This window comes from Gekko japonicus, unplaced genomic scaffold, assembly GCF_001447785.1.
Source record: "Gekko japonicus isolate JY-2015 unplaced genomic scaffold, Gekko_japonicus_V1.1 scaffold128, whole genome shotgun sequence".
In the NCBI taxonomy this organism is placed as follows: Eukaryota; Metazoa; Chordata; class Lepidosauria; order Squamata; family Gekkonidae; genus Gekko; species Gekko japonicus.
Window position 1 is genome coordinate 1,551,773 of NW_015173126.1, and position 27,239 is coordinate 1,579,011.

Below are 27,239 nucleotides of genomic sequence, written 5' to 3' on the forward strand. Positions count from 1 at the left end.
AGCTTGTGATAGACCCAAGGTCACATCAGCAGGTGCAAGTGGAGGAGTGGGGAATCAAACCCGGTTCTCCCAGATTAGAGTCTGCACACGTAACCAGTACGCCAAACTGGCTCTCTATTCTTTGGCACTCGGCCTTCCTTATAATCCAACTCTCGCAGCCATACAGTACTACTGGGAATACCACTATTTTGACCATACAGACTTTTGTTGGCAGGGTGATGTCTCTACTTTTTATTATGCTGTCAAGGTTTGCCACTGCTTTCCTCCCAAGGAGCAGGCATCTTTTAATTTCAGGGCTGCTGTCACAGTCTGCGGTGATCTGGGATCCCAGGAACGTGAAGTCTGTCACTGCTTCCATGACTTCCCCTTTTATTTGCCAAGGAGTGATGGGGCCAGATGCCATGATCTTAGGTTTTTTTATGTTGAGTTTCAAGCCAATCTTTGCACTCTCCTCTTTTATCCTCAGCAAGAGGCTCTTTAGTTCCTCTTCACTTTCTGCCATTAGAGTGGTATCGTCTGCATATCTGAGGTTGTTGATTTTTCCCCCAGCAATCTTAATTCCGGCTTCTAAATCATCCAGGCCGGCATTTCACACAATGTACTCTGCATATAAATTAAATAAGCATAGGGACAATATACATCCTTGTCATACTCCTTTTCCTATGCTAAACCAATCAGTTGTTCCATATCCTGTTCTAACTGTCACTTCTTGACCCTTATACAGGTTTCTCAAGAGACATGTGAGGTGGTCTGGTACTCCCATCTCTTTAAGGACTTGCCATAGTTTGTTGTGATCCACACAATCAAAGGCTTTAATGTAGTCAATGAAGCAAAAGTAGATCTTTTTCTGGTACTCTCTTGCTTTCTCCATAATCCAGCAAATGTTCGCTATTTGATCTCTAGTTCCTCTACCTCTCAATACAGAGCCCAAAATGATAGGTAGGGAAAGGGTCATGAAAACTACCAAGGCCTAATCATGCGCTTCTCTCTTACATATCCCTATGGCTGTATGGTTAGGGTGCTGCTCACTAGATTGGGAGGCCTAGTTTCTAGTTCCATGTCCTCTCTCTGCCTAATGTGATTCAGAGTTCTTTGAGAATGGGGGGATGGGGGTGAATGCCATCCTGAGCTCCTTGGAGAGAGAGGAAAGAAATTCATGATAAATCTTTCTAGTCTTCCATGACCTCTTCCTGGATGAAAATGAAATAATAATAGCCAGCAGGATATCCAATTGGTGTGCCTTTCCTGTTGTGCTTCAATTAGGTGTCTTCCTTGCAAGGCATTACCTAGCGTGTTTTTTGATTGACAGATGACAACAGGGTACAAAGGGTACTGGGAGAATGGTTCTTCTGCTATATTTTGCTTTTCCATATCATACTAAAAGAGCACAGGATCCTAACTAGTGCCAAACTCCAGTTTAGCAGCAGCCATCTCAAGTGAACTGAATTGCCCAGCCCATCTAAAGGGGCTCTAGGATCAAACCAATTCCAAATAATCTAAACAGAAACAGTGAATCACAGATTATAACAGTTAACTGTACAAAAATCCAGTAGCACTCCATTTTTTAAAAAAATTCTCCTGGAAACATTTACAAGCCTAGTTTATAAGGCCTAATCATACTTTTCAGCTTTTCAGAAACAAGGGCAAAAAGCAAAAGGTGACAACTCTATTCAGGACTGGCTACACTGATGTTTTGAAAAGGATGAAAGACAGTAATCTCTGTTTACATGATGCCCTCTAAGTGAACTTCAAGGATCACTAACTTACCTTATACAGCCATTCTAAATTAATGTGCCCCAGGGACCAATGTAACAAGCACATGATCCAGAAAAGCAAATGAAAGTGGTCACTAAGGACACATAAAAGAGAAAGAAAGAAAGAAAGAAAGAAAGAAAGAAAGAAAGAAAGAAAGAAAGAAAGAAAGAAAGAAAGAAAGAAAGAAAGAAAGGATCCACAATGCTATAGCCTAGATTCTTAAATAGTTCACTGTAGAAAATGCACAACAAGCTACATTCAGCAGTAAGGGTGTCAGTTCCCATAATATTGGATGGGTAGGAGAAAAAAGACACTACCATTCTCATGCTTGCAATTGCCATCTAAAATAAAGCTTGAGTAAAGTACCCATGTACACAGGGTAGAACTGGTTTGTCCTGGGGGTACTGCTGGACTCTAGCTTTATTCTCACATCTTTTTGTTAACTCTTGCATTTACATGCTAATTTGCTACTATCCATTGAATTTTTTATATAGCTTTTTTATTTCTTTTATCACTACAAACTACAAAGGATAAGGGAATGGGAAAATCTAACATAAAATACAAAGCTAGGCAAGGATCATATCACTAAAGTTATACATAGATTGTCTTGAAATTTTGCCCATATTTAAAATTTAAGGAATGAAGGTTAACCATTATTTTTTTTCAAAATCAAACCAGTACAATCATAATTAACCAAAATAGGTGCATCTTAGTAATCTGTGTTAATTTTTTTAAAAATCAGGCTTTCAGAATTAAGCTATTTGACATATGTTTTCCCAGTGATTTTTTATCATAAGTCAGCCTAAGAAGTTTAGGTGCTGCCCCACCTTTATCAGATTCAGAGTCTTCTTCTGAAGGACTGCCTGAGGAACTGTCACTGCTTTCCGATCTATGTTCGCTGTTTTCTTCTATTGTGTTGCTGTCCTCTGCTTTTCCTTTTCCTTTCGCTGTTTTTTAGAACTCTCGCTTCTTCGCCTTTGATTTTTAGGGTTATCCCATTAGTCGTTTTCAGAATTATATCTTTTGTTGATCTCTTGGAGAACTTCACCAGGCAGTTTATTTGTCTTAATAAATTCTGAATAGCTTCAGTACACCATATCTATATCAATTTGTAGAAATTACGATTTGAGATCTGCCACTGGAGCCAAAGCTTCGCTTAAAATCTCTTTCAAGTTCTCCCCCTTTTGCTCTGGGATACCCTGAAATCTCAGGACATATGAAGACTTTTCCATCTATAGTTGTAACAGCTGTTCTTTATCAGAGGTCCTCTCTTTTTCCATGACCTCCGGTCTTTCATTTATCGCATCCATCTTAGCATCAACTTCTTTCAACGTTTTGACTGTTTCTTCTGTTCTTGTGCTGGTTTCTTTCAATTGCCTTTGGAGAGCATCAACGTCATCATTGAGATTCGTCATCTGGTCCAGCAGAGGGCGCAATGCTGCAGCTAACATATTAGGGAAGTCAGTGGTTCCTTCCAGTCTAGAGGCTGGAATTGCTGAGCTGGCAGTTCCTGTAGAAGGTCTCGTCCTAGCCGCCATTTTATCAGCCCGATGCGACATTGTTTACACAGAGAGAAAAAGTTCTTTCAAGTCTCTGTTAAATTATACGCTTCTTACTATTCCGCACACTATTCGGCTGGGTTAACGCTTTCCAATCAAAGCCATCACTCTGCCTGTCGTATTCACTCTCTCGGTAACTTTTGTCCCCAAGGTGGGATTAACTCCTCCCCCCTCCACTACATTAACTTGGGGCTTTGGGGCGGTTATCTGCTTAGGCGTTTGGCTAGTTCAGAGATGCACACTCACGCTTCATTCCACACATTGCTTCAAAAGGTAGGAAAAAAATAGGGAAAGCCTCTGAGCACTAGATCGCTTGCTCGCTTGCTCTGGCATGCATCTTTGTATCCATTACTGGTCTCGCGGCGATAGGACCTATCGGGGCAAAGAGGAGCCTCAATACCTCAGTCATTGCCTCGGAAGAGGCACCCCTCGTGCCCCAGGCTATGAGCCCCCTTCGAGGGCTCGGGGGCGGAATTGTCCGGGACCCCTCCCGTTCGCCACAATTTTGGACTGCTCTCATCGGAGCTCAATGGAGCGCACCCACCAGCAAGTCGGCAAAACCGGAAGACCACTGCTATCCATTGAATTTACTGGGCACCTGATCCAATTTCAGCTCTGCATATGCATCTTGGCTCTGAGTGCCCCCCAACAGCTGCCCCCACCCTCTTTTTTCCAGCAAGTAACCCTTGAGATTTTATTCAATACCTACCTATTGTTTCTTGTGTAAGCTGCCCTGAGCCTGCCTCAGTGGGGAGGGCGGGGTAAAAATCAAATAAATAAATAAATAAATAATAAAATTTCATTTGTGTGAAGAAGTGTGCTTTGCACATGAAAGCTTACATTTTGAATAAAACTTTTTTGGTCTTTTTTTTTGCCCCCTGAAGAGGATTTTTTTTATTATTTGCATTTTTAAAATAACTACATAACTATAACAAAAAAAGGGACGGGGAAGACTACAGACTACACACAGAGAAGAAGGCACTAAAAGCCCAAGTGTAGAAGGTTACATATGCTTATAGATACAAAGTTGTAACTCTTATCAATTAACTTCCAACATGAGGAGTTTCCTTGTTCATCGCTTCAAGTTAAAATCCAGCTTATCTATCTAGACAGAGAATAGCTCCAAAGTAATTAAGAAGTATAGAGACCTTAAAAGACATTGACATCTCCCATTACACTTTCCCTCCCTCCCCACAAACTCGACGTTGTGGGACCTAGATTCACTCAGTCCATACAGTCGTCTCAATTTGTCCTCTTCCTTTTCTGTTGATTTTTCTTTCTTAACAGCTTTAATGAAACAGGCTCTGTCCAGTTAGTACCGCTTTCCTTTTACACGGCTTTCACTCGCTTGTTGCTTCATCCACACTCTGGTTAGAGAGACCAGCCGTTCACTTTGCATGCAGATTTTATGGTACAAGAGTAATCCAATCGCTTTTTAATCTGCTTGCCACCATCCAATACAAGCTATACACGGTCTCAATTTCGTCCGTAATCCAAGATTCGCTGCCTCTTATTATAAACACTGTCCCTTTAAAAGAATTGCCACATTTAGAGCCGTTCCCGTCGAATATCCCACTTTAGCCAGCAGGGAGCACCCGATTCTATGCTGTAGGAAGAGTAAACTTTGTTGGTCTTGAAGGTGCCACTGGACTCAGACTTTGTTCTGCTGCTTCAGACCAACACGGCTACCTACCTATATTTAACAATGTTCATTTAAAATTACTTCTAGTTTGATTTCTAATTATTTTTTTAAAGTTCAGTTCTTTAACTCATCTGCAGCAATTCATCTGAAGTTACTGGAAATTTTCACTCTGAGGATGAGCATGCTATGAAACCAAACACAAAGATGAACCCAGACAAATGGAATAATCTACCAAAAAAAACCCAAAAACCCTTTGCTAAATTCCTTCTGCCTTGGACCTCAGACAGCCCAGTTCACATGCATCAGCCAAACCACAAGCCATACATCAGAGCTATGTGTTCCCTCTTCTCCTTGCATGCTCTCATTTCTCCCCATGCTTTGATAAGAACTTCTTAATTTACCTTAAAAAATGCTAAATTTGTAAACAGTCTTTGCGTTACAAAAAACACAGCACTTACTCATTCTCATTCTGCTTAAATAGCATCACCAAAAAGCAGGGAGGGATCCTTCCCCTCCCTTTTTCTAAGAGAAATTGGTTCTGTAGTAAGTATTAAATGGAAGTCTTATCATGTGCTCTCTACTTCTCTGCGCAATGAAGACTTAAGCCGTTTTCAGGAGTTACAAGTTTTGCAGGTTATCTGTGTACTAGGAGGGATCGTACTACGTGCAATCCTCTCAAAATGTGCTGTCCCCATTACATGTGAACAGAGGAAAGCATATCCTTTCCTACTTTGGTGCATGTGAATGAGTACCCTAATAAATCAGAGTTTTGATTAATGTGTCCTGCAGGAGGAACACACACATATTTCACTATTCACACAAAATGGCAACCACACTGAGAGATCACACATCATACATACTGAGATCTCCCCTAATGCATGGCTGGCCCACAACAATTATAATGGATGAAAAGGGCTTATAGTGTCTGAAAATTAGTAGAACATAGTTGAATCAAACATATGTTCCTTCAGCAAACAACTACAGAGCAATTGGGGCAGCCATCCTCCCTACAAAGGCTGCACCCCAGTTTCAGCTAAATCCAGCTAGAAACTCTCTGCATCTCCATCTGCCTTCTTACGCAACCTAATGTTGTATTAGGTATACATGTTTCTAGTTTTCTCAGATTTTGTGGGATTAGTAATGCACCCCTACAAACCAGACACTGTGACGACTTTGATAGGCTTGTGTCAGTTCCACCTCCTCTCTGCTCCATGCTCCCTCTCCATCAGCATCTGGACTTCTATTAAACCTTGGAAACCACACTACTACCATCCCAACTCACAGCATCTGTACAAAATGTAGAGCTTTTTTGTGCTGTACCAGAACACTACCACTGCTTAGCATGATGTACAAACAGCCTCATTCTTTGCATCAAATCCCACCACTTTTTTTACACATCACAGTTACAAAGTGTAAATCAGATTACATCCTAATATTAGAACAAAATTTCAGAGGCACTAAATTGTTCACTTTGAGCTAACTACAGGCATCTGTATATCTTCCTCCCAACAGTTAAGTCTGCACATGGGATACTGTCATTAAAATCTAGTTGCAAACAACTAGGTAGAAATTTGGGACAAAATCACCCTGCATCAGAAATTAGTTTAAAGATTTCGACATCACAGCACTGTAGTTGATTTAACTTAGTTGATTTTATTCACTTCATTTACATTCTCACTGAAACTCAAGGCATATTACAAAATATTATTAAAAATTCAGACAACATAAAAACATACAATAAACAATGACAGAACTAGGATTACAGGATTAGAAAACAATGCAAACAAAAACTGTCTAAGGCATCTCATATTATAATGCAGAAAGTGGATTACAAAGGCAGAAGACAATGCTGTCAAAACTAGGTTATGTACAAGCAATGAAACAGACTACAATCCTGCTCCCTGACAAAAGTGTCCTCTTAGCTCTTCCATTATACTACAGTTCTAATTCCTTAATAAAAATGCCCTCTTGAACATTTATGTTCTGCACATTCTGCAAAATGATAGAAGTGGGGGGTGCCTAACCTCCTCAGGCAGGCTGTTCAACAAGAAAAAGTACATGAGAGAAAATGTACATGGAAGCGCCACTGCCAATCTTACCCATTTGCCAAAAAAACTTTGCCTGGGTACACTTTATTATGCAGAAATATTCACTTGAGAAGTTACAGTTCTTAATGTGTCTGTACAAGTTAACAGAGAGCTGTGGAGAACTAACAGAAAAAGCAATAAATATTATTTTGATACCATGCTTCAAACGAAGTCAGGCTTCACCTTGCAATAGTTCAGCTGAAGCTGAATGCTGGTAGCCCGATCATACTAGCACTAAGACAGCTCATACTTGCATTTTCCAGCTCTACCATAATACAAGGGGACAATTTATCCACCCCCTTGCACCAGCACTCAGGAAGCCTTATTAAAACTGGATCTCTGTTCCAGCCAATATAGACCCAAAGAAGGGCTGGTTTACACATGTCTGTAGCACTTGTTTCCTCAGCACCTGAGAACTGGCAGCTGGACGGGTCCCCTGAAAAATACTGTGTTTGAGTTGACACAAAGAATATGAAAATTCTATCTATAATGTTAGCTCTGTGATGGCTTAATACCTTTAAGTTGTTACTTAATAGTACGTTTGCCAACCTCCATGTGGGGCTTTGAAAAAATGGCTGCTCTGGAAGGTAGACGATGGCATTAACAACTCCTGAGGTCCTCCCCCAGGCTTCACTCTGTGAATCAACCCTTGTAGTTATAAAAAATTAAAAATCCAATTCAAACATATCTGGTAAAAATGAACACTATTCTGTTGATGACAGCCCTAAAAGAATTTTTCCAGAATCCGGAAGAAATCCAATATCCTAAAGTTCTTTTTGTAACAACCAAAAAATTTCCTCATTGTTCAGTTTATGTATGTTTCTTTTCATACCACTGCCGAACACTAACATCTATTCTAAAATGGTTGGCTATTTGTAACATGTTAGTTCTAGTATTCTTAAACTCTGGACAACTAACAATTCATGGCTCACTTTCATGAGATTTGCAGCTTTGGCAAAGATAATGGCAGACATTATCTTCAAGATGATAATTCCATGGGAATAGCCATTTATTGCAACAAAAATAAACAGGTGTCTTGAAGCACCATAAACACTACCAAATGTTATTCCTGCATCAAGTTTGTAGACTAGAGCCACTTCCTCAGATGTAGGCAATCTTCCTACATCTGAGCCATTTATTGCAACAAAAATAAACAGGTGTCTTGAAGCACCATAAACACTACCAAATGTTATTCCTGCATCAAGTTTGTAGACTAGAGCCACTTCCTCAGATGTAGGCAATCTTCCTATGCAGGAGATAAGGAAAAATGTTGAAATTGTCCTGACTTGGATAGCCCAGAATCTCATCAATTCTCAGAAGTTAAGCAGGGATGTGAAACCACCAGGGTCGCTAAACAGAGACAGGCAATTGCAAACCGCCTCTTAGCGTCTCTTGCCCTGAAAGCCCTACAGGGTCAACATAAGTCAGCTTGTGACTTGATGGCAAAAAAGGGGGAAATGTTAAAATAAAGTGTTTTTGGTCTTTGAGAATCGACAAGACCGTTTTATTATCCACACAGTGAGTAGCTCCCACACACTGTGACAGCAACACAAGCAACTGTATGCTGTGAATACAACACCAGAGTCATATGGAAATATCTGTGTTCTGACCGATGTACATTTCTGTGACACAGAGCACCTGCACTTCTTTTCTCTTTGCCTCACTCATTAAGTGCAGCAACAGCAAGGTAGGTGAAGGCTTCTTTTTCTACTCAGAAGCCTTTCCAGCACCCACTTGCAAAACCACCCTAACACAAGAGAAGGTGAAAGCTGAAACAAAGTTTGAGTCCAGTGCAGTGTTCCCTCTAAGTTGAATTAGTGTAAGCTAGCTCACAGTTTTTCAGCCTCCAGCTCACACATTTTTGTCTTAACTCAGGAAGGATGGCTCCAAAGCAAACTAATTTATGCAGTAGCCAAATTGCTTGCTCACAACTTTAATGCCAGTAGCTCATGAAGTAGAATTTTTGCTCACAAGACTCCACAGCTTAGAGGGAGCAATGGTCCAGTGGTACCTTTAAGACCAACAAGGTTTTATTCAAGGTATGAGCATCCATGTGCAGGCACACTTTTTCAGATACAAGAGAAGGTGGTAGCCCACAAAAAACAAGCTACACAAAACTATGATCCACAGCATCCAAGAACTTTTATTTTAGCTATGAAGCCGCATTGCACTTGAGTTCAACTCCTTCAACCCTAAACTCCTGAGGGGGGACCTTTGGACAACTCATGCTCTATCAACTTCTCTTGTCAATGACTTGCAGGTATCTACCCATACAGACATTCATTACTTACCTTCCAAAGATATTGCAGAGGTGAATTAAACCGTTACAGCAAAGCGTTTTGACCCACCAAGATGGTGCTAGAGAATTTATGCATAACGCTAAGGAAGTTCCTTGAGGGAAAACATATTGGAGGGAAACAAAACGTTATGGTTATTGTTATACCTGTCGGAGCAGCTTCCAGCGGGCTTTAGCGACCGCCTGCTTGCTTGTTTTCCACGCTTTCTCAGCGTCTCCGTCTTCTCTCCCTGTCTGACACCTGTCAGCTTCAGGAGGAGGAGGAGGAATGCTCGAGGCTGCCTCAGTCATGTTCTCAATTTTCCCCCAGGTTTAGGCTACAGAAAACATCCCCCCCCCCTAAAAAAAAAAAAAAACAACTGAGAAAGGACGGAGGAGCGGGAAAGTCACCCAGGCTCACTACATGCAGTTCCCCAGGGGCACGTGGGGCACCCTCCGAGCTGAAAAGCTTTCGCCTCAGGCTCAGTCCTTCTGAGGAACAGTAGCTCATCGAACCGCCCACTTAGCAGGCAGAGACAGAGAACCGTTTGGAGCCATCTTTGAGATGGGCGAAAAACTGCACGGAACAGTTGCAGCCACGTGCGGGCCAGAACGCGACGGAGCGAGTAGTGCACTGTGTCATGTCTTTTTCTTTTCGATGCAGTAAGAAACTTTCAGGGTTGCCATCTTATTTTTCTGACAGAACTCCTGTGCGGTCCGACCTGCAGAATTTGAAGAGATAAAAGTTTTCTGTCCCAAGCACTTCGTCTCTGTGATAGAGGGGGGAAAGTTCACCCGTTGAGTTCTCTCTGTAAAGAGAACGCGGAGCGAAACCATACAAACCTCGGCAGTTCAGTTCGTGCACACTATATAGTTGATTTAATTTACTGGATAATTATGTCGCCTCAGTTTGTATATTTGAATTCCCAAATCCAAAATGGGGACAGAACAACTCAAACTTGTCGCCATCTTACGTTTGGGCGGACAAAAGATTCAAATAGTTAGGGGTGGCGGTCGCCATGGTGAATAAGGGCAAGGTGATGACTGAGGAAGACGACGTTTGACTGCCATCTTTGTTATGGGCAAAGGTATCTCACATATCTCGTGTGGGCAGCTCAAGGAGTCAGACGCATTTCTATGATGTCATCGTTATTAGCGCGTCACGCTGCTGGTCGTCGGTGATCAACTGCTTCAAAACGGCGGTATTCCTAGTGATTCGTGGAAAGTGAAATTCCAGCATGCTGAGAAACAAAAAGGTATTTTAATTTTATGTTCCAACGATTTTATTAATAAAATGTAGAGATTAAGACTGGCTATTGTTTCCGTTGTTAACAGAATTTGAAGCGTGGGTGCTGCCAAAAATCTGGGTCTCTGGCCAAATTCTGGTATTGATAGGAAATGTAGGGGGAGAGCGAGTAGATTTAATTTTACTTTTACGTTGCAGAGATGTATAAAACAGCTATAGCGAGAGTTGTAATATTGAGCACTAGGAAGCAGGTTCTATGTAACCATGTGAAACTTACTTTTCAGTAAGCATGCCTGGGGTTATTATCAGAACTGATGGCAATATACACAACACTAGCTTGGCCTAAAGATCATCACTCACTGTTGATTCTATGTCACACACAATGCAGCACGAGCAACAGTTCACAGGTTGTGACAGTATATCAAGCAATGCATTTGTTTGAAGTTTGCTACTTTCAATGCGTTGGAAAGAAGGCTTTGTTTCCCCCCAGCATACAATTATTCCATAGCCCGCTGCTTCTTGCGTCTGTTGATTTACATCCTATAAGAAATGATAAAATGTTCCCTCTCCTACCTGTTGGTGATATATATCTGCTCTGTGTGGCATTGAGATTGATGCTCTAACATTCTACTTACAAATCAGCCCTGGAATTCCCAGATCTCGTGTACAACAAGAACAGAAAAGACCACACACCAGCAGAAGTGCCACTTCCTTTTTATGTGCAAAGTACATTTCCACATACGCTTAGAACCTGATGCCTTGGCAGAGCACAGCAACAAGTACAGTCCCTCAAGTACTTGCTTCTTTTGGCCTGTTTATACTAGCATCTGCTAAAGTCAGATTAGGAACACTGAAGTTCTTTTCAATCAAATTATTATTTTTGTGTTCCTTACAAATTCCTGCCTACTGTTTATTTAATAGAAAAGGAAGCAGTAACTCCATTTCCATAATCTAGATCCAAATGCATTTCTGCCCAATCAAAAGGCTGAAATAATAGCATTGTCAGTCATGTATCCAGTTTTGTGCATCCTACCATTTTCACTGAGTAGCTATTACATCAAAAGAAAATGCACACTAACCTGTTTCTTTCATTTATACCCAGCATTTCTCCCCAGCGAGGGCCCAATTTGGTTTACCTTGTTCTGCTCTCCTCTCCTTCATTTTATCCTCACATAACAACCCTATGAGGTAGATCGGGGGGAGAGTGTGTGACTGGCCCAAGGTCACCAAACAAGCTTCCTTGGTAGACTGGGGATTTGAACCTCAACCTCCCAGATCCTAGTCCAACACTTAAGAGGGATAAATATAACATTCTTTGCTGAAGTGCACATGGAAGACTGAGGTTTTTGTAAGTAAAATCTGCACAAATTATGATAAAGCCAAATTTAGTGCACTAACCATATGTTGTAGCCTGCCAGATGGCTGACAGCATCCTGTTTCAGGGTAACAGCCACTGAATCTGAGGTTTTTTTCTGGGTTCCTAGTGGAAACCATAAGTGGCTGGTGGGCTGTGATTGACATGGCAGGTCACAACTTGTGAAGGTGTATGCTAGAAAATGTGAGTGTTTAATTTTTTTCCCCTCAGTTGAATATACACTGATGTTAGGTTTGCCTTCTATGTCAGATGTTCATGACTTTAGAACATTTCCAAATAAATGAACTTGATGCAAACAAGGGCCCCTTACATGAAGTCCTGTGGGTCTTTCAACCTTGAATGGGTCTGTGTAATTTTCACTGCCGTTTTATATTGTACCGACAGATTTAATGAGGAAGGGGATGGAAGGAGATCTGGCCAGCAGATATCATAGAGTTCTCAGATGCTTATTTTGTGGAATAACTAAGATCCATTATCGATTGTGGGGTATCTTTTTAGTAGGGTGATATTGGCATTATGCATTCTTAGAAAAACTGTTTCCATTTTTTATATAAATTCTGTTTTAGAAGGGAATAAGGAGACTCAGTCTTCAGATTGCTTTTAGTTTCTTTGCCATTTAAATTACAGTTTCTTTTTTCTTTTCTAGCTTTTACTCTGAATCCTGGGACATTGAAGATTGTTCATCTTTGGGGATGCGTTGTAACATTAGTTCATATTATGCAACAGTGCCTGGTTTAATCGCACCTGATTTGGCTTTAAAGAAGAATGAGGAATTGACATATTAAAGATTTTTAGCATCATGCATTTAGGCACAAAATATTTTCTTCAGATCCTGAAGGACGCTGTTGGACCCTGTGTAAATTGTTCCAGATTTTCACCCACTTTAACTATAAGACTTTATAGTCGAATGAAACCACAAATATTTTTCCTCACAAAAAACGTTAGAAATGCCTGCATTCTTCCAAGTTTCCAAGGAGGCATTCAGCCATGGAGGCTCTTTTCTTACAAGGTACAAAGTTTGATTTCACATAATAAAAAGCACCACCTTCTTTCAGGTAAACCATGAACCACTACAAGGTTAGTGGCTGAATAAGGTTTAAAAAATTCCATTCTGCTTAATGGTTCATGGTTAGCATATAATAATTTCTGGCTCAATTGTATAATCTTATTTGTCTATTAACTTGCTCTTCTTCCAAGGAACTCAAGAGATGCACAAATTTCTTGTTACCCATCCTCCATTTTACTGTTCAATCTATTGTTTTGAAACTTGACCACTAGAAATCTAATAACCAGGATAAAGTTTGTGCCACAATAAACTTGATAGCCTTTCATAGGCAGTGAGACTCTTGCAGTTCAAACCTAAGTAAGAGTTTACACCCTTTGAACGTCACATCCATTAAAAAAAATCAACTCTGCTTAGGTCAGTTGTTTAACTGAGATAGCTATAGTTCTCCACTAAAAGGTCTCCTGATTCTGTAAGTATAAAATCTAAATAGTACAGTCTAAATAAAAGATGCAAGCTGGGCTTATTTCCTTCTAAAGTTCTTTATATTCTGTAATGATTTGAATTGCAAAATGTGGGTTTGGGGAGAATTACAATACTGGAAACTGGAAAAAATCTCTTCCAAATGGCGTGTTGATTGGTGCCGTTCGAATGCTGAGTGACAATTAAAGGAAGGAGGGGACAAAGAGTGATGAGGATATTGATCTGTTCAAGAAGTATCCTGCAGAAGTATCCATCATCAAGGTTATTCATCATGTGATTCATTACAGATTATTATTTTTACATTTCATTCTTTAACAAACAGCACCACTTACAGGAGACTCCCTCCACCTTAGTTTCACCACTGCTACCGAATTAGATGCTCTCAGGGAAATCATGGGGCCTTATGGGACAGTGAAGATGGGGTTCTCCTAAGTGGGCATTAAATAGATCAGATGCAATCTTTTCCCCTCACACACATTAATCAGGCAGGAGACTTCACTTTTTAATGTTGTGTGTGCAGTTTGGTGGGAGACCTCGGAAGATAATGGAAAGCTTGCATCACCCTTCACATTTGCCCGTAAGATCTACCAGTGATCTAACAATATTGTAACAGAATATGTGCACTTGCTGGCAAATAGAAAACGGATGGCATCATGCACTTATAGGCCTGCAGGCACAATGCCAGCTTGGTCTCATGATCATCATTCACTAATGCTTTTGTGCCACACACAGTGCTGTGACAGTCCTAACAAGCATTGCATTTGCTTGGGAGTTACTGCTTTCCAAGTTTTCCCCAGCACACAGTTATTCTACATCCTTCTGCTCCCTATGTTTGTTAATTTATTTCCTTGACAACAAACTCTGAATCTATTAGTTGTAGATTTTCCAGGCTGTATGGCCGTGGTCTTGGCATTGTAGTACCTGACGTTTCACCAGCAGCTGTGACTGGCATCCTCAGTGGTATAACACAGAAAGATGGAGTACTCTCTGTGTAAATATGAGAAGAAAAATGGTAGGCAGGTAATTTTATATCTACTCAGGAAGGTGGGGTAGGGCTGAATTATTAAATTGTAAGAGTTTCCCAGGCTGTGACATGCTAATGGAGGAGCTTTCCTGAAGAGGTTCTTTTGTATATGGATTGGCTGTTGAAATTCTAATCTTATCTGTAGTGCTGTTGTAAGATGTGGAGCATTTGTGTTTTTCGGGACAGGAAACCATGCCCTATTTATTTTTAAACTCTCTTCTTTCCTGTTGAAATTGTGTTTATGTTTATGAATTTCAGTGGCTTCCCTGTGTAATCTGACATGGTAATTGGCTTTGTTGTCCAGCATTTCAGTGTCTTTGAATAAGATACTGTGTCCTGTTTGAGTTAGGCTATGTTCAGCCACTGCTGATTTTTCAGGTTGGCCAAGTCTGCAGTGTCTTTCATGTTCTTTTATTCTTGTCTGGATGCTACGCTGTGTGGTCCCGATGTCAACCTGTCCACAACTGCAGAAGTGAGGGGGTCTTTTCTGTCTTTTGCCAATCGTAGCATCTGTTGAATTTTTCTGGTGGGTCTGAATACTGTTTGTAGGTTGTGTTTTGTCATAAGTTTTCCCACCTTTGATATATGGCAAAAACACTTTTCCTGTGGTAGACTGTTTTTCCTCAGTTGTTTGTTTTACCTTTGGTTTAATGGCTCTTCTTGGAGTAGCCATTTGCTTGAAGTGTGTGGTTTAGATGATTTAGTTCATCATTGAGAAAATGCAGTTCACTTATCCGTCTCACACAGTCTACTAATGTTTTGATTATGCTTCTTTTTTGCTGAGGGTGATGATTGGAGTTTTTGTTTAAATAACGATCCACATGAGTTGGTTTTCTGTAGACCTTGTGACCTAATTGAAGGTTAGCTTTGTGGATGACCATGATATCTAGAAATGGGAATTTACCCTTGATTTCTTTTTCCATGGTGAATTGTATGTTCGGGTGGATGTTGTTGAGGTGGTCTGAAAACTCCATCAATTCTACCTCTCCATGGCTCCATATGATAAAGGTATCATCTACATACCGGAACTAGACTGTAGGTTTCTGGGGTGCAGATTCTAAAGCTGTTTTTTCAAAACGTTCCATGTAGAAGTTTGCTGAGAGGGCTTCCCATGGCAACCCCATTGATCATAGAATTCGTTATCCCATTGAGAGTAACTGGTTGTCAAATAATGGTGGAATAAGGCTGATTAACAAGTGTGAGTGTGTCTTTTACCAGAACCTTGGTAAAAATAGATGCCACATCAAAACTGATGAGTATGTCCTGTGGGTTGAGTTTCAGAGGACGGATTTTGTTAATGAAATGTGTTGAATCGTTGATGTATGCTGTGGTTTTTCCCGATGTAATTCTGTAGGAGATTGGCCAGATATTTAGCTAATTCATATGTAGGGGAACCAATGGCACTCATGATGGGTCGGAGTGGGACTGAGTCTTTGTGAATTTTAGGGAGTCCATATAGTTGTGGTGGCTGTGCTTCTATCTTGTATAGTTTTTTGCTTATGTCAGGATGAAGTGAGGATTCCTGATCAGCGAGCTCATTTGCCTGATGATTTTGCAGGTTAGATCTCGTTTTAGTTTTTTGTATATGGTGGGGTCCAGAAGTTCTCTAGTCTTATTTTGGTATTCTTCCGTTTTCATAATCACTGTGGCATTGCCTTTGTCAGCTGGTAGAATAATGATGTCTGGATCCGCATTGAGGGTCTTGATAGCGTTTCTCCCCTTACATGTTATATTGCTGGTAGGAAGCTCTACTTTTCGAAGAATCCTTGCCTCTGAATCATTGCAGGAATTCCTTGATCTTCTGAACAAAGGTAGAGAAGACTGCAAACTACGCTTTGATCAGAAATACTGATGAGAATTCCTTTTCCTCATACAATTAAGTGAGGGGCACTAAGAGCTTGATGCCTGTGAGGAAGAAAGTGAAGATCCTTGTTTTTTGACTTGGCCTTTCTAAGATTTAGTATGCAATATCCTCCCCGTCAGATTGCTGAAAGGCCAAATTTGATTTCATAATCCTAGTAATAAAGCAGGATAAATGCTATCTTGTTAAATGGCTGTTTCTGAGGCTCTTATTGAGAACCCCAAATCCAATCTAGTGCTGAAGGGCCAAATTTTATTAGTATAGTTTTGCGTAGCAAGGCAAGAAGTACAGTCCCTCTAGCACTTGCTTCTTTTGACTTGTGTATACTAGGATCTGCTAAAGTCAGAGCAGGAACACTGGAGTGCGTTTCAATCAAATTACACAGGAAAGACCGAGAGATTGAAGCAAAGACTGGAAACTCATTATGAGAAGTATTCATCTAATCTGGACAGTTCAATGGTAAGTAAGAAAATAAATGGCAGAAAGTAATTAAAAATGCAGAGGCCCTTTACAAGCTACTATCTTATTATAATTAGATTAATCCTGCAAATGATTTGAAGAATACTTAAGTAGTGATGGGGTGAAATTTGTTTTCTTGTTACATGGGCTGAGAAATAATAGATAATATTAGGCAACTACCCAATGCTAAAAATGCCATGAGCTCCTGTTAAAGGTCATTTATTTTACAGTATGCATCAGGCAGCCCTTTAATTCTTTGTGGTATTCTGCATTGACACATTTTGAAGATCTCTAAATATACATATTCCTAATATTATTGTTGGTTTTAATGAGATTTGCTCCAGAAGGTTTATACAGAGGTACTATGATGTGCTAATTCCAGTAGCATAGCTGTGTTTCACTGTTGTAGCAAAAACCAGAGGGAGTCATGTTGCACCTTAAAGACTACTAAATTTGTTGAAGCATGAGCTAGATCCTACTTCATCAAATGCATGAAGCGAAATGTCAGTCAGTAGAAATATATATACAGTGGGATGGTGGGGCAGAGCTGTGAATAGTGAGCTAAAAAATCCATGAACTGCGAAAGGTATAGTCTGTCACATCTCCATGCAAGTTCAAACTAATACAAGATAAGCACAACAGCTGTAATTGATAGTGGAGATTACTTGGTAATATGAAGCAATTCAATGTCTATAAAGTCTAAAAAAGGAGTCAAATCTGTTAAGTCCTGGTTATTACAATTAAACCAGTGATAAATTTTAATTTGACAGTTTTTCGTTTGAGGTCTTCCATTGAAGTTTGTAAAAAATGGTAACTTTCAGAGTGTCCTGGTAGATTGCAATATTCTTCTATGAGTTTCTGGATGCTGTCATTTTCTGTATTAAATGTGGGTCAGTTTCTTCTTTCATGCATGCTACAATAAATTTGGTAGTCTTTCAGGTGCCGCAAGGCTTCTTTGTTACATATTGTTATATGCATGTGGTGTGAATGTCTGCTCCTCTTTCCCTTTATTGACTGTTGTGATGCAACCTTCCATATAAACTGATTGTTCAGGTTAGTTCACCGGAAAGAGAGTTAGCCATGGTTTTGTCAAACGTGGGCATTCCCCACTCACTAAGAGGACACCTAAGAGCATCTTAGCTGCCCACCCAGGGCATTCCTCCCATGAGCAATCTGCTATTACATTTGTTCTTTTACATTCTAGTCATTCCACCTTCACTTCTTAGTTCAAACATTATTCTCAAACATTCTGTCAGCATTTTTCCACAGTTTGGTGACTCATATTTCTATCTTCTTTTTAAGGTGCATGATTGTATGTTTATATCCAATTTCCTCCTTTTTTTGATCCTCTTTTTTTTAATGGTTTATGGTGTGTCATGATTTTATCCTAGACCTTACATATTCATATTTGAGGCAAACAGCAAGTTCAGAATGAACTGAACCAAAAGCACAGAGCAGCAATCTCCCTTATATATAAAAGCCGAATGGTGGTAGCACTTTTTTAGAACATTCCACACGCTCCAGAATTGGTTGGCGCCCTGGTGTGTCACTCAGAATCTGTCCCTATCCACTGGCTGCATTGCTTGAGTCTCACCTCCAACATTCTAAACAGTTTGCTGTTCCCCCCCCCCCCCCAATAGCCAGTCAGAACACAGAGGTTATTTGCATATGTAGCCTCACTGGCCTTTGCCTCAGAACACAGAGGTCGTTTGCATATGCAACTTGATTGGGTTTTGCCTCTAACATTCTAAACAGTTTGCTGTTCTGAGGTAAAATGTGTCCAATCTCCAGGTGAGGGCTGGAGATCACTCAGAATTACAACTGCTTTCCAGATGGCAGAGATCAGTTCCCCTGGAGAAAATGGTGGGCTCTGTATCCTTATATGCTGCTGAGGTGGCCCCCGTATGACAGCCAATGTGACATAGCAGTCAGGGCTTCAGAGCACGGGAGAGGCTGCAGGTGTGTGGGGGGTGGAAAGCTGAAGAGTGAGGGGGAAATAAAGGTAGGTTGATGATTGGCTGGGAAAGAGATAGGGTTACCAACTCCAGGTGGGAAATTTCTGGAGATATGAGGGATGGAGCCTGGAGAGGGTGAGGTTTCAGGAGGCGTGGGAACTCGGACAGGTACAAAGCCATAGACTCCACCCTCCAAACCAACCATTCCCTTCTGGGGAACCATCGTTGCCAATCTTCAGGTGAGGGCTGGAGATCACTCAAAATTACAACTGTTCTTTAGGTAGCAGAGATCAGTTCCTCTGGAGAAAATGGTGGACTCAGTGTCATTATACCCTGCTGAGATCAGTTCCTCTGGAGAGTGTCCAAAGCCGGGGCACCCGCCCAAAGCCTCTTTCTAGAGGCCATTGTATTTATTTCCACAATGGGCCTTTTTCCTAGTAGAAACATATTTTTATTTGCTATCTGTGGCATTGTATCCTTCTCCAAACAACAAAATAGACAACTATGAATGTTTGTACCTAGATGAAGAATACTGTGGGATAAATATGTAAGCCACCAATTGCAGAATAGAATGGTGGCTATTTTTACAATCCTGAAATGCAGAATAATTTCTAACCATGACGTATAACGCAGGAGTATCTGTAGGTTTGTAAAGAATACTGATTTTGGGTGAAAATGAAAGTGCAGACAAATGTAGGTGCCCACAAAAAATCTAAAGAAAGAATCTCCCACTGAGGTACAAGAGAACTGAGAGACACCTCTTGTAGTCATTCAACAATTCATTATTTAAAATGCTTCCATTCCTCCAGAAATGTATATCACTTTAGCGTTCTAAGTAACTGTGCCTAGGATTATAACCATAAAGCATGTTTGTCAAAATAACTGTAACCAATAGATTTTTTTCCATCTGCAATTCAGGCTTTAGAACCTTGTAGTGTTTACCATTATTATATTAATAGCCTCCACTAGCATGCTTTTATCCAGTGCTGTTTTAAATTTTCTGATTTTGCACACATTACATAAATCATAGAACAGCACAGTTTGTTGAACAGGAATACTGTGTACAGTTCTGGTCACCACACCTCAGAAAGGATATTATAGCATTGGAAAAAGTGCCGAAAAGGGCAACTAGAATGATAAAAGGGTTGAAACACTTTCTCTATGAAGAAAGGCTAAAGCACTTGGGGCTCTTTAGCTTGGAGAAACGATGACTGAGGGGTGACATGATCAAGGTTTACAAGATTATGTATGGGATAGAGCAGGTAGAAAAAGAAGTGCTTTTCTCCCTTTCCCACAATACAAGAACTTGTGGGCACTCAATGAAATTGCTGAGCAGTCGGCTTAGAACAGATAAAAGGAAGCACTTCTTCACCCAAAGAGTGATTAATACATGGAATTCACTGCCACAGGAGGTGGTGGCAGCTACAGGCATGGATGGCTTCAAGAGGGAATTGGATAAACATATGGAACAGAGGTCCATCAGTGGCTATTAGCCACAAGGTATAGATAGGAACTCTCTGTCTGGGGCAAGTGACGCTCTGTATTCTTGGTGCTTGGGGGGGCAACAGTGGGAGGGCTTCTAGTGTCCTGGCCCCACTGCTGGCCCTCCTGATGGCACCTGATATTTTTGGTCACTGTGTGACAGAGTGTTGGACTGGATGGGCCATTGGCCTGATCCAACATTGGCTTCTCTTATGTTCTTAGGAAATGACCTAATTCTGCATATTTTATACTAAATTCATATGTGTTTTAATTTTAAACAGATTAGGTTTGGAGAGTATGTTTACTTTGAAGAAGATGATTGTATATGTCGTTCAAGGCTGGAAGAAGCAGGTAGGAAATCACAGCATAGAAGGCAGGAATCCCAAAACTCCCCCAGATAGTTAGTTTTACGTATTCATGATTCATTTTGACAGGGACCAGTACATAACTGTCATTGTTGAACCCTAATTTTGAATTAATAAGGGGAATATTTTTAGCATTCTGTTCTGATTTTGGTGCAACAAAGACTTCCTAGCATGGGGGGGGGTGGATTCAGATCTTGATTTGGGCTCTGAGAGCAATCCTGCTCAGGTCTGTTTGTTGGGCCTTTCTCACAAGGAAGTGTTTTTAGGATTGCACTCCATAGTACATAAGTGTTTTATTGTTCTTTATCCAGTCTTTATGTCTTTCCACATGATTTCATTCCCAAATCATCTTCATTTTCAGAAGGATCTTCAGCAGTATGTTCCCAGTTCACAAGCATAACCTATTTACAATGCCATTCTATGCAAAGATACAGCATTCTAAATGTGTTGACTTCAGTTGACTAATTCTGCTGAAGATGTCACTGTTCATTTCAGCTACGGAAGATCATCCTCAGGAAAAAGTAATAATACCTTGACTGTATATAGTGCTTTAGAATGTTCAAAGTGCTTCATATTTGCATAGTAACCCTTACAAAAGCTGGTAGTATTAGCCTTGTATTGCAGATGGGAGACTGCAGCTGAGAGATGGTGGTTTTTAATTTGAGAATTCATGGCTGAGATGGCATTGAACTGACAGCTCCCAGATTAGCACACAGGTTGCATTTTTAACCTTTTGTGAAATTTCAGACATTCAGACAGAGCAGATTGAGTTATATGACAGTAACACTGGTTAGGATGACATTTTTGACTAAAGTTACTCATAACTAATAGTGCAATCCTAAGAATGTTTTCTGGTAGTAAGCCCCATTAAATAGTCCTGAATATAGCTGTTTAGGATTGCTGTCTAAGTCCTACCTAAAGCTATGGGACTAAATGAGTCAAAACAAAAGTTGCCAACATGAGGCTGGCAACTGGTAAGAAACTTTCCAGTAGAGTGGGACCCTTGCTAGTGATGTAGTGATGTTGCTAGTGAGATGATGACATCACTTCTGGTCACACGAGAAGTGATGTTATCATGTCAGCAGCAACACTGATCAGCCCCCATCCCCCATATTTTTCTTCTGTTGCCCAGCTGAGCAGGAATGGCCAGCAGGGGGCAGAGAGTCTCCCACTGAAGCAGGATACCTGACACTCCTAAGTCACAACGAGCTTGTACCTTTGGGTTCAATGCAGTGGTAACTCATTTCAAAACAGTTCATTTATATATGACAAGATAGTATATGCAAAAGCAGTTGATGGTTCTTTGTGTTACTTCTGTTATGGTAGCATTGTCTTTTTCTCTTGTATTTTAGATGAAGGAAATATAGAAGTATTACTTCGTATGGAAGATCTACCCTTTCATGGTTTTTTTATCCAGCGCATCCGAATTTCCCCAGATCATAGATATATCGCAGCTGGTATTAAAAGTGTAAATTCTGAAGAGTCTGTTTCTCTCATTGTGAAACTGAATACGTTGCCAGTAATGGAGCATATTATCCCAAATGTATTTAGCTTTGGTAAGCAATTAACATAAACCACTTTTGTTTTATAGAATAACAAACCTTGATTGTTGTGCCATCAAACCATCCCGATTAACTAGTCAGTGCCCTTTGGAAACAAATCCCTGTGTGTAAATTCATGACACTGAAAACACAACTCTCTCCCATGGTTTGTATTGTAGCACCACTCTTCCTTTGAGTCTTTCCATGTGATAGAGGAATCCAGTCTTTGTTCTGGACTATATTAGGGCTGATGCTGATCCAGTGCCAACTGTATGATATCCTTTTCCTAGACAAGAGAGGGAGGCGTCAGGTTTGCTGTGCCCTAGATTTTAAAAGGGGCATGTACCAGTTGAGAAAAGGACAACTCGCCTTAGGAAAAAAACCACCTGTCTACAAAATGATCAGAAATTACTGCAGGGCAGGAGCTTTGCTGTTTGCCAGTCTTGTTTTCACACTCATTAACCAATACAGCAGGCTTGCCCTTATCCACTACCAAACTAAAAAATATATCTTTCACAAGATGGCATGTATGATTGATAATGCTTACTATCCAGTAAGTGTCCACACCTGTGTTCTACACATAACTCACAACTCCAATGAAAATGCTAACTGCAGAGAATTTTTTTTCGGTTTCTCGGCATTAAAGTATTATAGTTTGAATGCTCACAGAAGTGCAATTATTACCTAACAGAAAGGCCTTGGAAGGTTCTTTCTTTAACGATTCTAGCACCAGTGCAGCAATGACTAGTGTCCACATTGTGCCAGGAAGCAGGAAAAGATCATCTGTGAAGATTCTAGGCCTCTGCAGTGGTTTCTGTTGCTTTCCACGTTAACTTCAGGTTTCTAGTTGATGGCTGGGATCCCAAGGACCATGTGCAGTCAGTCTACCGTAAACATATGAAAAGCTTTATTTGGTTTCTTTACTTGAGTTACCTTAATTAAATTCATTTGTTTTGCATATCCCAAAAGTAATAACCAAATATTTATTTGACTTTCCTTTCCCCCCTCCCCCCCAGAATGGGCTACCCATGATATTCTGTTTTATACAGTCCAGAAGAACCTTCAGTGTCATGAAGTATATTTGTATGATTTTAGTAAAAAACATTCTGAGCTGGTTTATATTGAACAAGATGCAAGGTAAGCAGATACGTTAACCTTAGAGTTCTCAGTATGTGGCTCTGCATTCAGCATTTAAAACTCACAATTACAGGTTAATACCCATTTTAAAGAAAGAAACAGCTTTATAGCAACAAAGGAAGACAACTCACCGAGAGCTCCCTGGCTCAGTGAGGGCTCAGAGAACCTTGTCCATGCAGCTGCTTTCTGATCAGTCAAAGGAGGTATGAGCAGGAAAATGCTCACTGGACCTTTCAGGGCGTGTCCAGAGATAGCAGGTCACACGGGGGGGGGGAGGGGGGGGCTCTTGTATGCAGAAGCATCCAGCTGTGGGACTGCAGAGAGAACTACTCAAGAGAACATCAAATCCAAGCAAGCCATATGTTCTTTATGTGTAGATGTGGTAGAACAGTGGCTTTGCAAGCAGAAAGCTGCCATTCATCCTCAGGTGGTAATTAGTACAAACTGTGCAGTGCTAGTGTCTCTTGATAATCAGTATAAGGCAGCTTCATACCTGCAAAACTCCTAGAGGTGCAACTGATTTTTTAAAAAAGAAAAATCCTGAATAACCTAGAGATTTGATCTAACCACTGAAGCAATGTAAAATATATTAAACTGGCCATGTGATGTTTATGGGATGCCATACATTTCCACCAAACCTTTAATGTGGCTGCATTGCAGACTACTATTCTGAAATGAATAAATGACAATTCTTTGAGAAACCAGCTTACACATACTGTCTAGAGATCACATAGTGTCAGCCATAGTGAAGTTGTTTAAGTTGCCAAGTTGCCAGTTTTATGTAGTGGTTAAGTACACGGACTCCAATCTGAGAACCGGGTTTGATTCCCCACTCCTCCACTTGCACCTGCTGGATGACCTTGGCAAGCCATAGTTCTGGCACAGCTGTTCTTGAAAAAGAGCAGTTTCTGTAAGAGCTCTCTGAGCCCCACCTACCTCACAGGGTGTCTGTTGTGGGGAGGGGAAGGGAAAGGAGTTTGTAAGCCGCTCTGAGACTCCCTTGGGTAGTGAAGGGTGGGGTATGAATCCAATCTCTTCTTTTTTACAGAAAAAATTCACAGCATACAAAAAGATATTTCAGCTGTCTCTTAATAGAATTAGGCAGGTAACCCCATTATTGGGCTGACAGAGCCTAAACGTCAATGTATTCCATGTAGATATATAGTTTTAGAGCAGCTTTACTGGTTTTATGAACATTGATTCACACCAATATTAAATGAGGAGTTAGCTTTGTAGTCCAATAGTATTACATAGAAAATAACTGCATTATATAGTGCAGGAAAATAGATGTGGAATATTTTTTTCTGAATTATCTATTCAGCACAAAAATAATTGCATTTTTAGAGTAGGAACATGACAGATAATTTAAAGTGGTATTGAAAGAAAAGATCATTTCCCCCTAGAAGGAACCAGTCATTCCTGAATATCAAAAATCAGTGTGAACATACGGGCTATAATAGCAGCATAGTTTCTACTTGAACTTTTTTTCCTTACAGGGGAAAGTAATCGGGAGGATTCTTCTGTGTGGCTTTTATACTTTGGCAGTGTGTTATATGAGCAGATTCATGCTTTGGCTTAACAGTGCTCTGGATAAATGTGAACAGGGCTTTATGATATGCTTTTTTAAAATCTTTGGACAACTGAGTTCTTTTTTTCCCCTGTTGCTAAGCATATTAGAGACAAGTTACCTATGGAAGCTGCATCATGGGTTCTCAGCAGCCCTCTGAAAGCTCCCTTGGTCATTCCTTCCTGTACAGTGATATGTGCTTGGAGATAGGCACTTATATTACAATCTCACATTACACCTTCCATGTCTTTAGATGTGGCTGTGGTTCTCCTCCTTCATATCTCTTAGTGGGATTCATATATAAAACTACCATTGGGTTTTATATCCCATCTGTTAGAATGTATTATGTTCCTAAGTCTATGCACATTCACAAATTGGATACATAACTTTCTGCATTTACCCTTTATGCCATCTTCTGTTCTACAGATATTCTGGATGTCCCACGGGTGAACTTGTGCTATATTCCCTAACCATTACATTGTTTCTTGTTTGATTACAGATATTTTGTGGATCTCTACTGCACAAAAGACAAGCGCTTTCTGACTATAAATAGTAATAGCAAGACTACCTCTGAAGTATGGCTAGTTGATTGTCACCACCCTTTTAAACCTCCTGTTCTTGTGCAACAACGAACAAAAGGGATTATTTACCATGCCGAGCACAGAAACAATTATTTGTACATTCTTACTACGTATGGGGACCCAGTGGGCTATAAGGTATGGGATATTGACATGCTAGTAACTGTTCAGGTTGGCTTACGTTCTTAGCTGTGGCACATTTAAATAGCAGAGTCAATATTTTTGTAACAATTAAGTTGTCTGAAAAATCAGAGCATTTCCAACAGGGCTTTCTGTGGCCAGGTGATGGTCTCTGATATATGCACTTTTCCATGTTCAAAAATTGGAATTATGTCCATAGCACACCAGGTGGAATGCCAGAATAGGAAGGAAAAGAGTTGATCAGAACTCCACTTACGTCGCTGCTGTCTGGATCCATATGAGCAGTGGGTCCTTGGGAACTTCCACAGTCATCTCTGCGGTCTCTGATTACCTATGACCATGTGGGAAATGTAGGGAAGTTTGCTTGCTACTGAAATGTATGCTATGCTGCTGCAATATACAGGTGCCAGTTTGCCATATTCCTAAGTTGCCATTGCTCTACCCCTAAATGGGAAGACCCTGCACCTCCTGGGTATACAGGGAAGTCCTGGGTTCAGCAAAAGCAGTTTTTGTTTGAGGTTTTCTACTGAGGAACATGCATATATTGTCAGCAAAAAGCAACATGTGGGTGCAAGCACTCACCAGCTGGAGCTGGGAATTAAGCTGAAGTTGGGATTCGGTCTGGGACTTAACGCCTTGTGGTCAGATGACAATCAGCAAGCCAAATTCTCCCTCATTAAAAGAGCCTTTTTAAATTACAAGTGGTAAAAGCACTTCCCAGTTTAAAGAAGGGGAGAAGCATTAGCCTTGGAGAGTGTGAACTCAGGATGTTCCTTCTCCAAACTCTGCCCTTCTTGTCCTATATGTACATATGCATGTGGTGTCAAGTTGCAACCAACTGATGGCAACCCTAGTAAGGAGCTTTCAAGGCAAGTGAGAAGCAGAGGTGATTTGTCATTGCCTTCATCTGCAGGGATTTCCTTGGTGGTCCCACATCCAAGTACTGACCCTGCTTAGCTTCCAAGATCTGAGGAGAGTGAGCTCTACTATACCATAGGATCCTTTAATTTCTGAGGAACAATGGAACCCAGAGCTTAAAGGACTATGGGGGAAATTGGGTGTGCATCTACATGCATATTGGAATGCATATATGCTGCATCCATACTGTATTACAGTGAAATATTCATAATGTATGCATCCTCATCTGGATGTCTATTCCCATGTACACTGCATCACGGGTAATCAGCATACATACCAGATATATACTTGAATGTCCATTAAAATACAATTTGTAGTTTAAATGCACCATTTCATAAATCTTCTGCTTCATTTTTTGTGGTCACTTTTTTGTTAAAGCTGTGTGTTCTGCCTCTCAGTGCTGGAGTATACATCATCTTTTCTTCTTTTTTTAAATCAACAACTGGTTACCTGTCCTGTAATAAGACTGCACAATTCCATTCATGGATATTGTGTTAAATGGATATCTCATAGTACTGTGTTAGATATAGTGCTATTGAAAAAATCAGATTTGTGTTATCATTTTAAAAGGCTGTAGTTCCAGCTTGAAGGAGTCCATGGTGCTATTTCCTACCCCATTTCTATTGCATTAAAAACTGCAGAATTTTAGTCCTCAGTGTGTAGATCCTTCACAGTTGTTGTCATTACATTCATTTTTACAATATATGTTGTTCTAGAAGGGTGATTCTGCCCATTTCCATTCCTTAGCCCTTGTGGACTCCATTTCATCATTTTATTGTCTTTCCT

General features: G+C 40.4%; 2 protein-coding genes across 2 annotated transcripts in view; one reads left to right on the top strand and one right to left on the bottom strand.

Annotated features, from left to right (window-relative positions):
- LOC107119521 (calmodulin-lysine N-methyltransferase-like) overlaps positions 1-9,670 on the bottom strand; it is a 77,369-nt gene extending 67,699 nt beyond the window's left edge. The window contains exon 1 of the mRNA XM_015422010.1: positions 9,487-9,670. Within this exon, the coding sequence (XP_015277496.1) occupies positions 9,487-9,630 (144 nt within the window). The 5' untranslated portion in view covers positions 9,631-9,670. The remainder of the gene's footprint in view (positions 1-9,486) is intronic.
- An 830-nt stretch (positions 9,671-10,500) lies between these two features.
- PREPL (prolyl endopeptidase-like) overlaps positions 10,501-27,239 on the top strand; it is a 37,978-nt gene continuing 21,239 nt past the window's right edge. Inside the window, exons 1-7 of the mRNA XM_015422005.1 lie at positions 10,501-10,574; positions 12,586-12,948; positions 16,641-16,769; positions 20,488-20,557; positions 21,924-22,127; positions 23,129-23,249; positions 25,316-25,532. Of these exons, the coding sequence (XP_015277491.1) occupies positions 12,739-12,948; positions 16,641-16,769; positions 20,488-20,557; positions 21,924-22,127; positions 23,129-23,249; positions 25,316-25,532 (951 nt within the window). The 5' untranslated portion in view covers positions 10,501-10,574; positions 12,586-12,738. The remainder of the gene's footprint in view (positions 10,575-12,585; positions 12,949-16,640; positions 16,770-20,487; positions 20,558-21,923; positions 22,128-23,128; positions 23,250-25,315; positions 25,533-27,239) is intronic.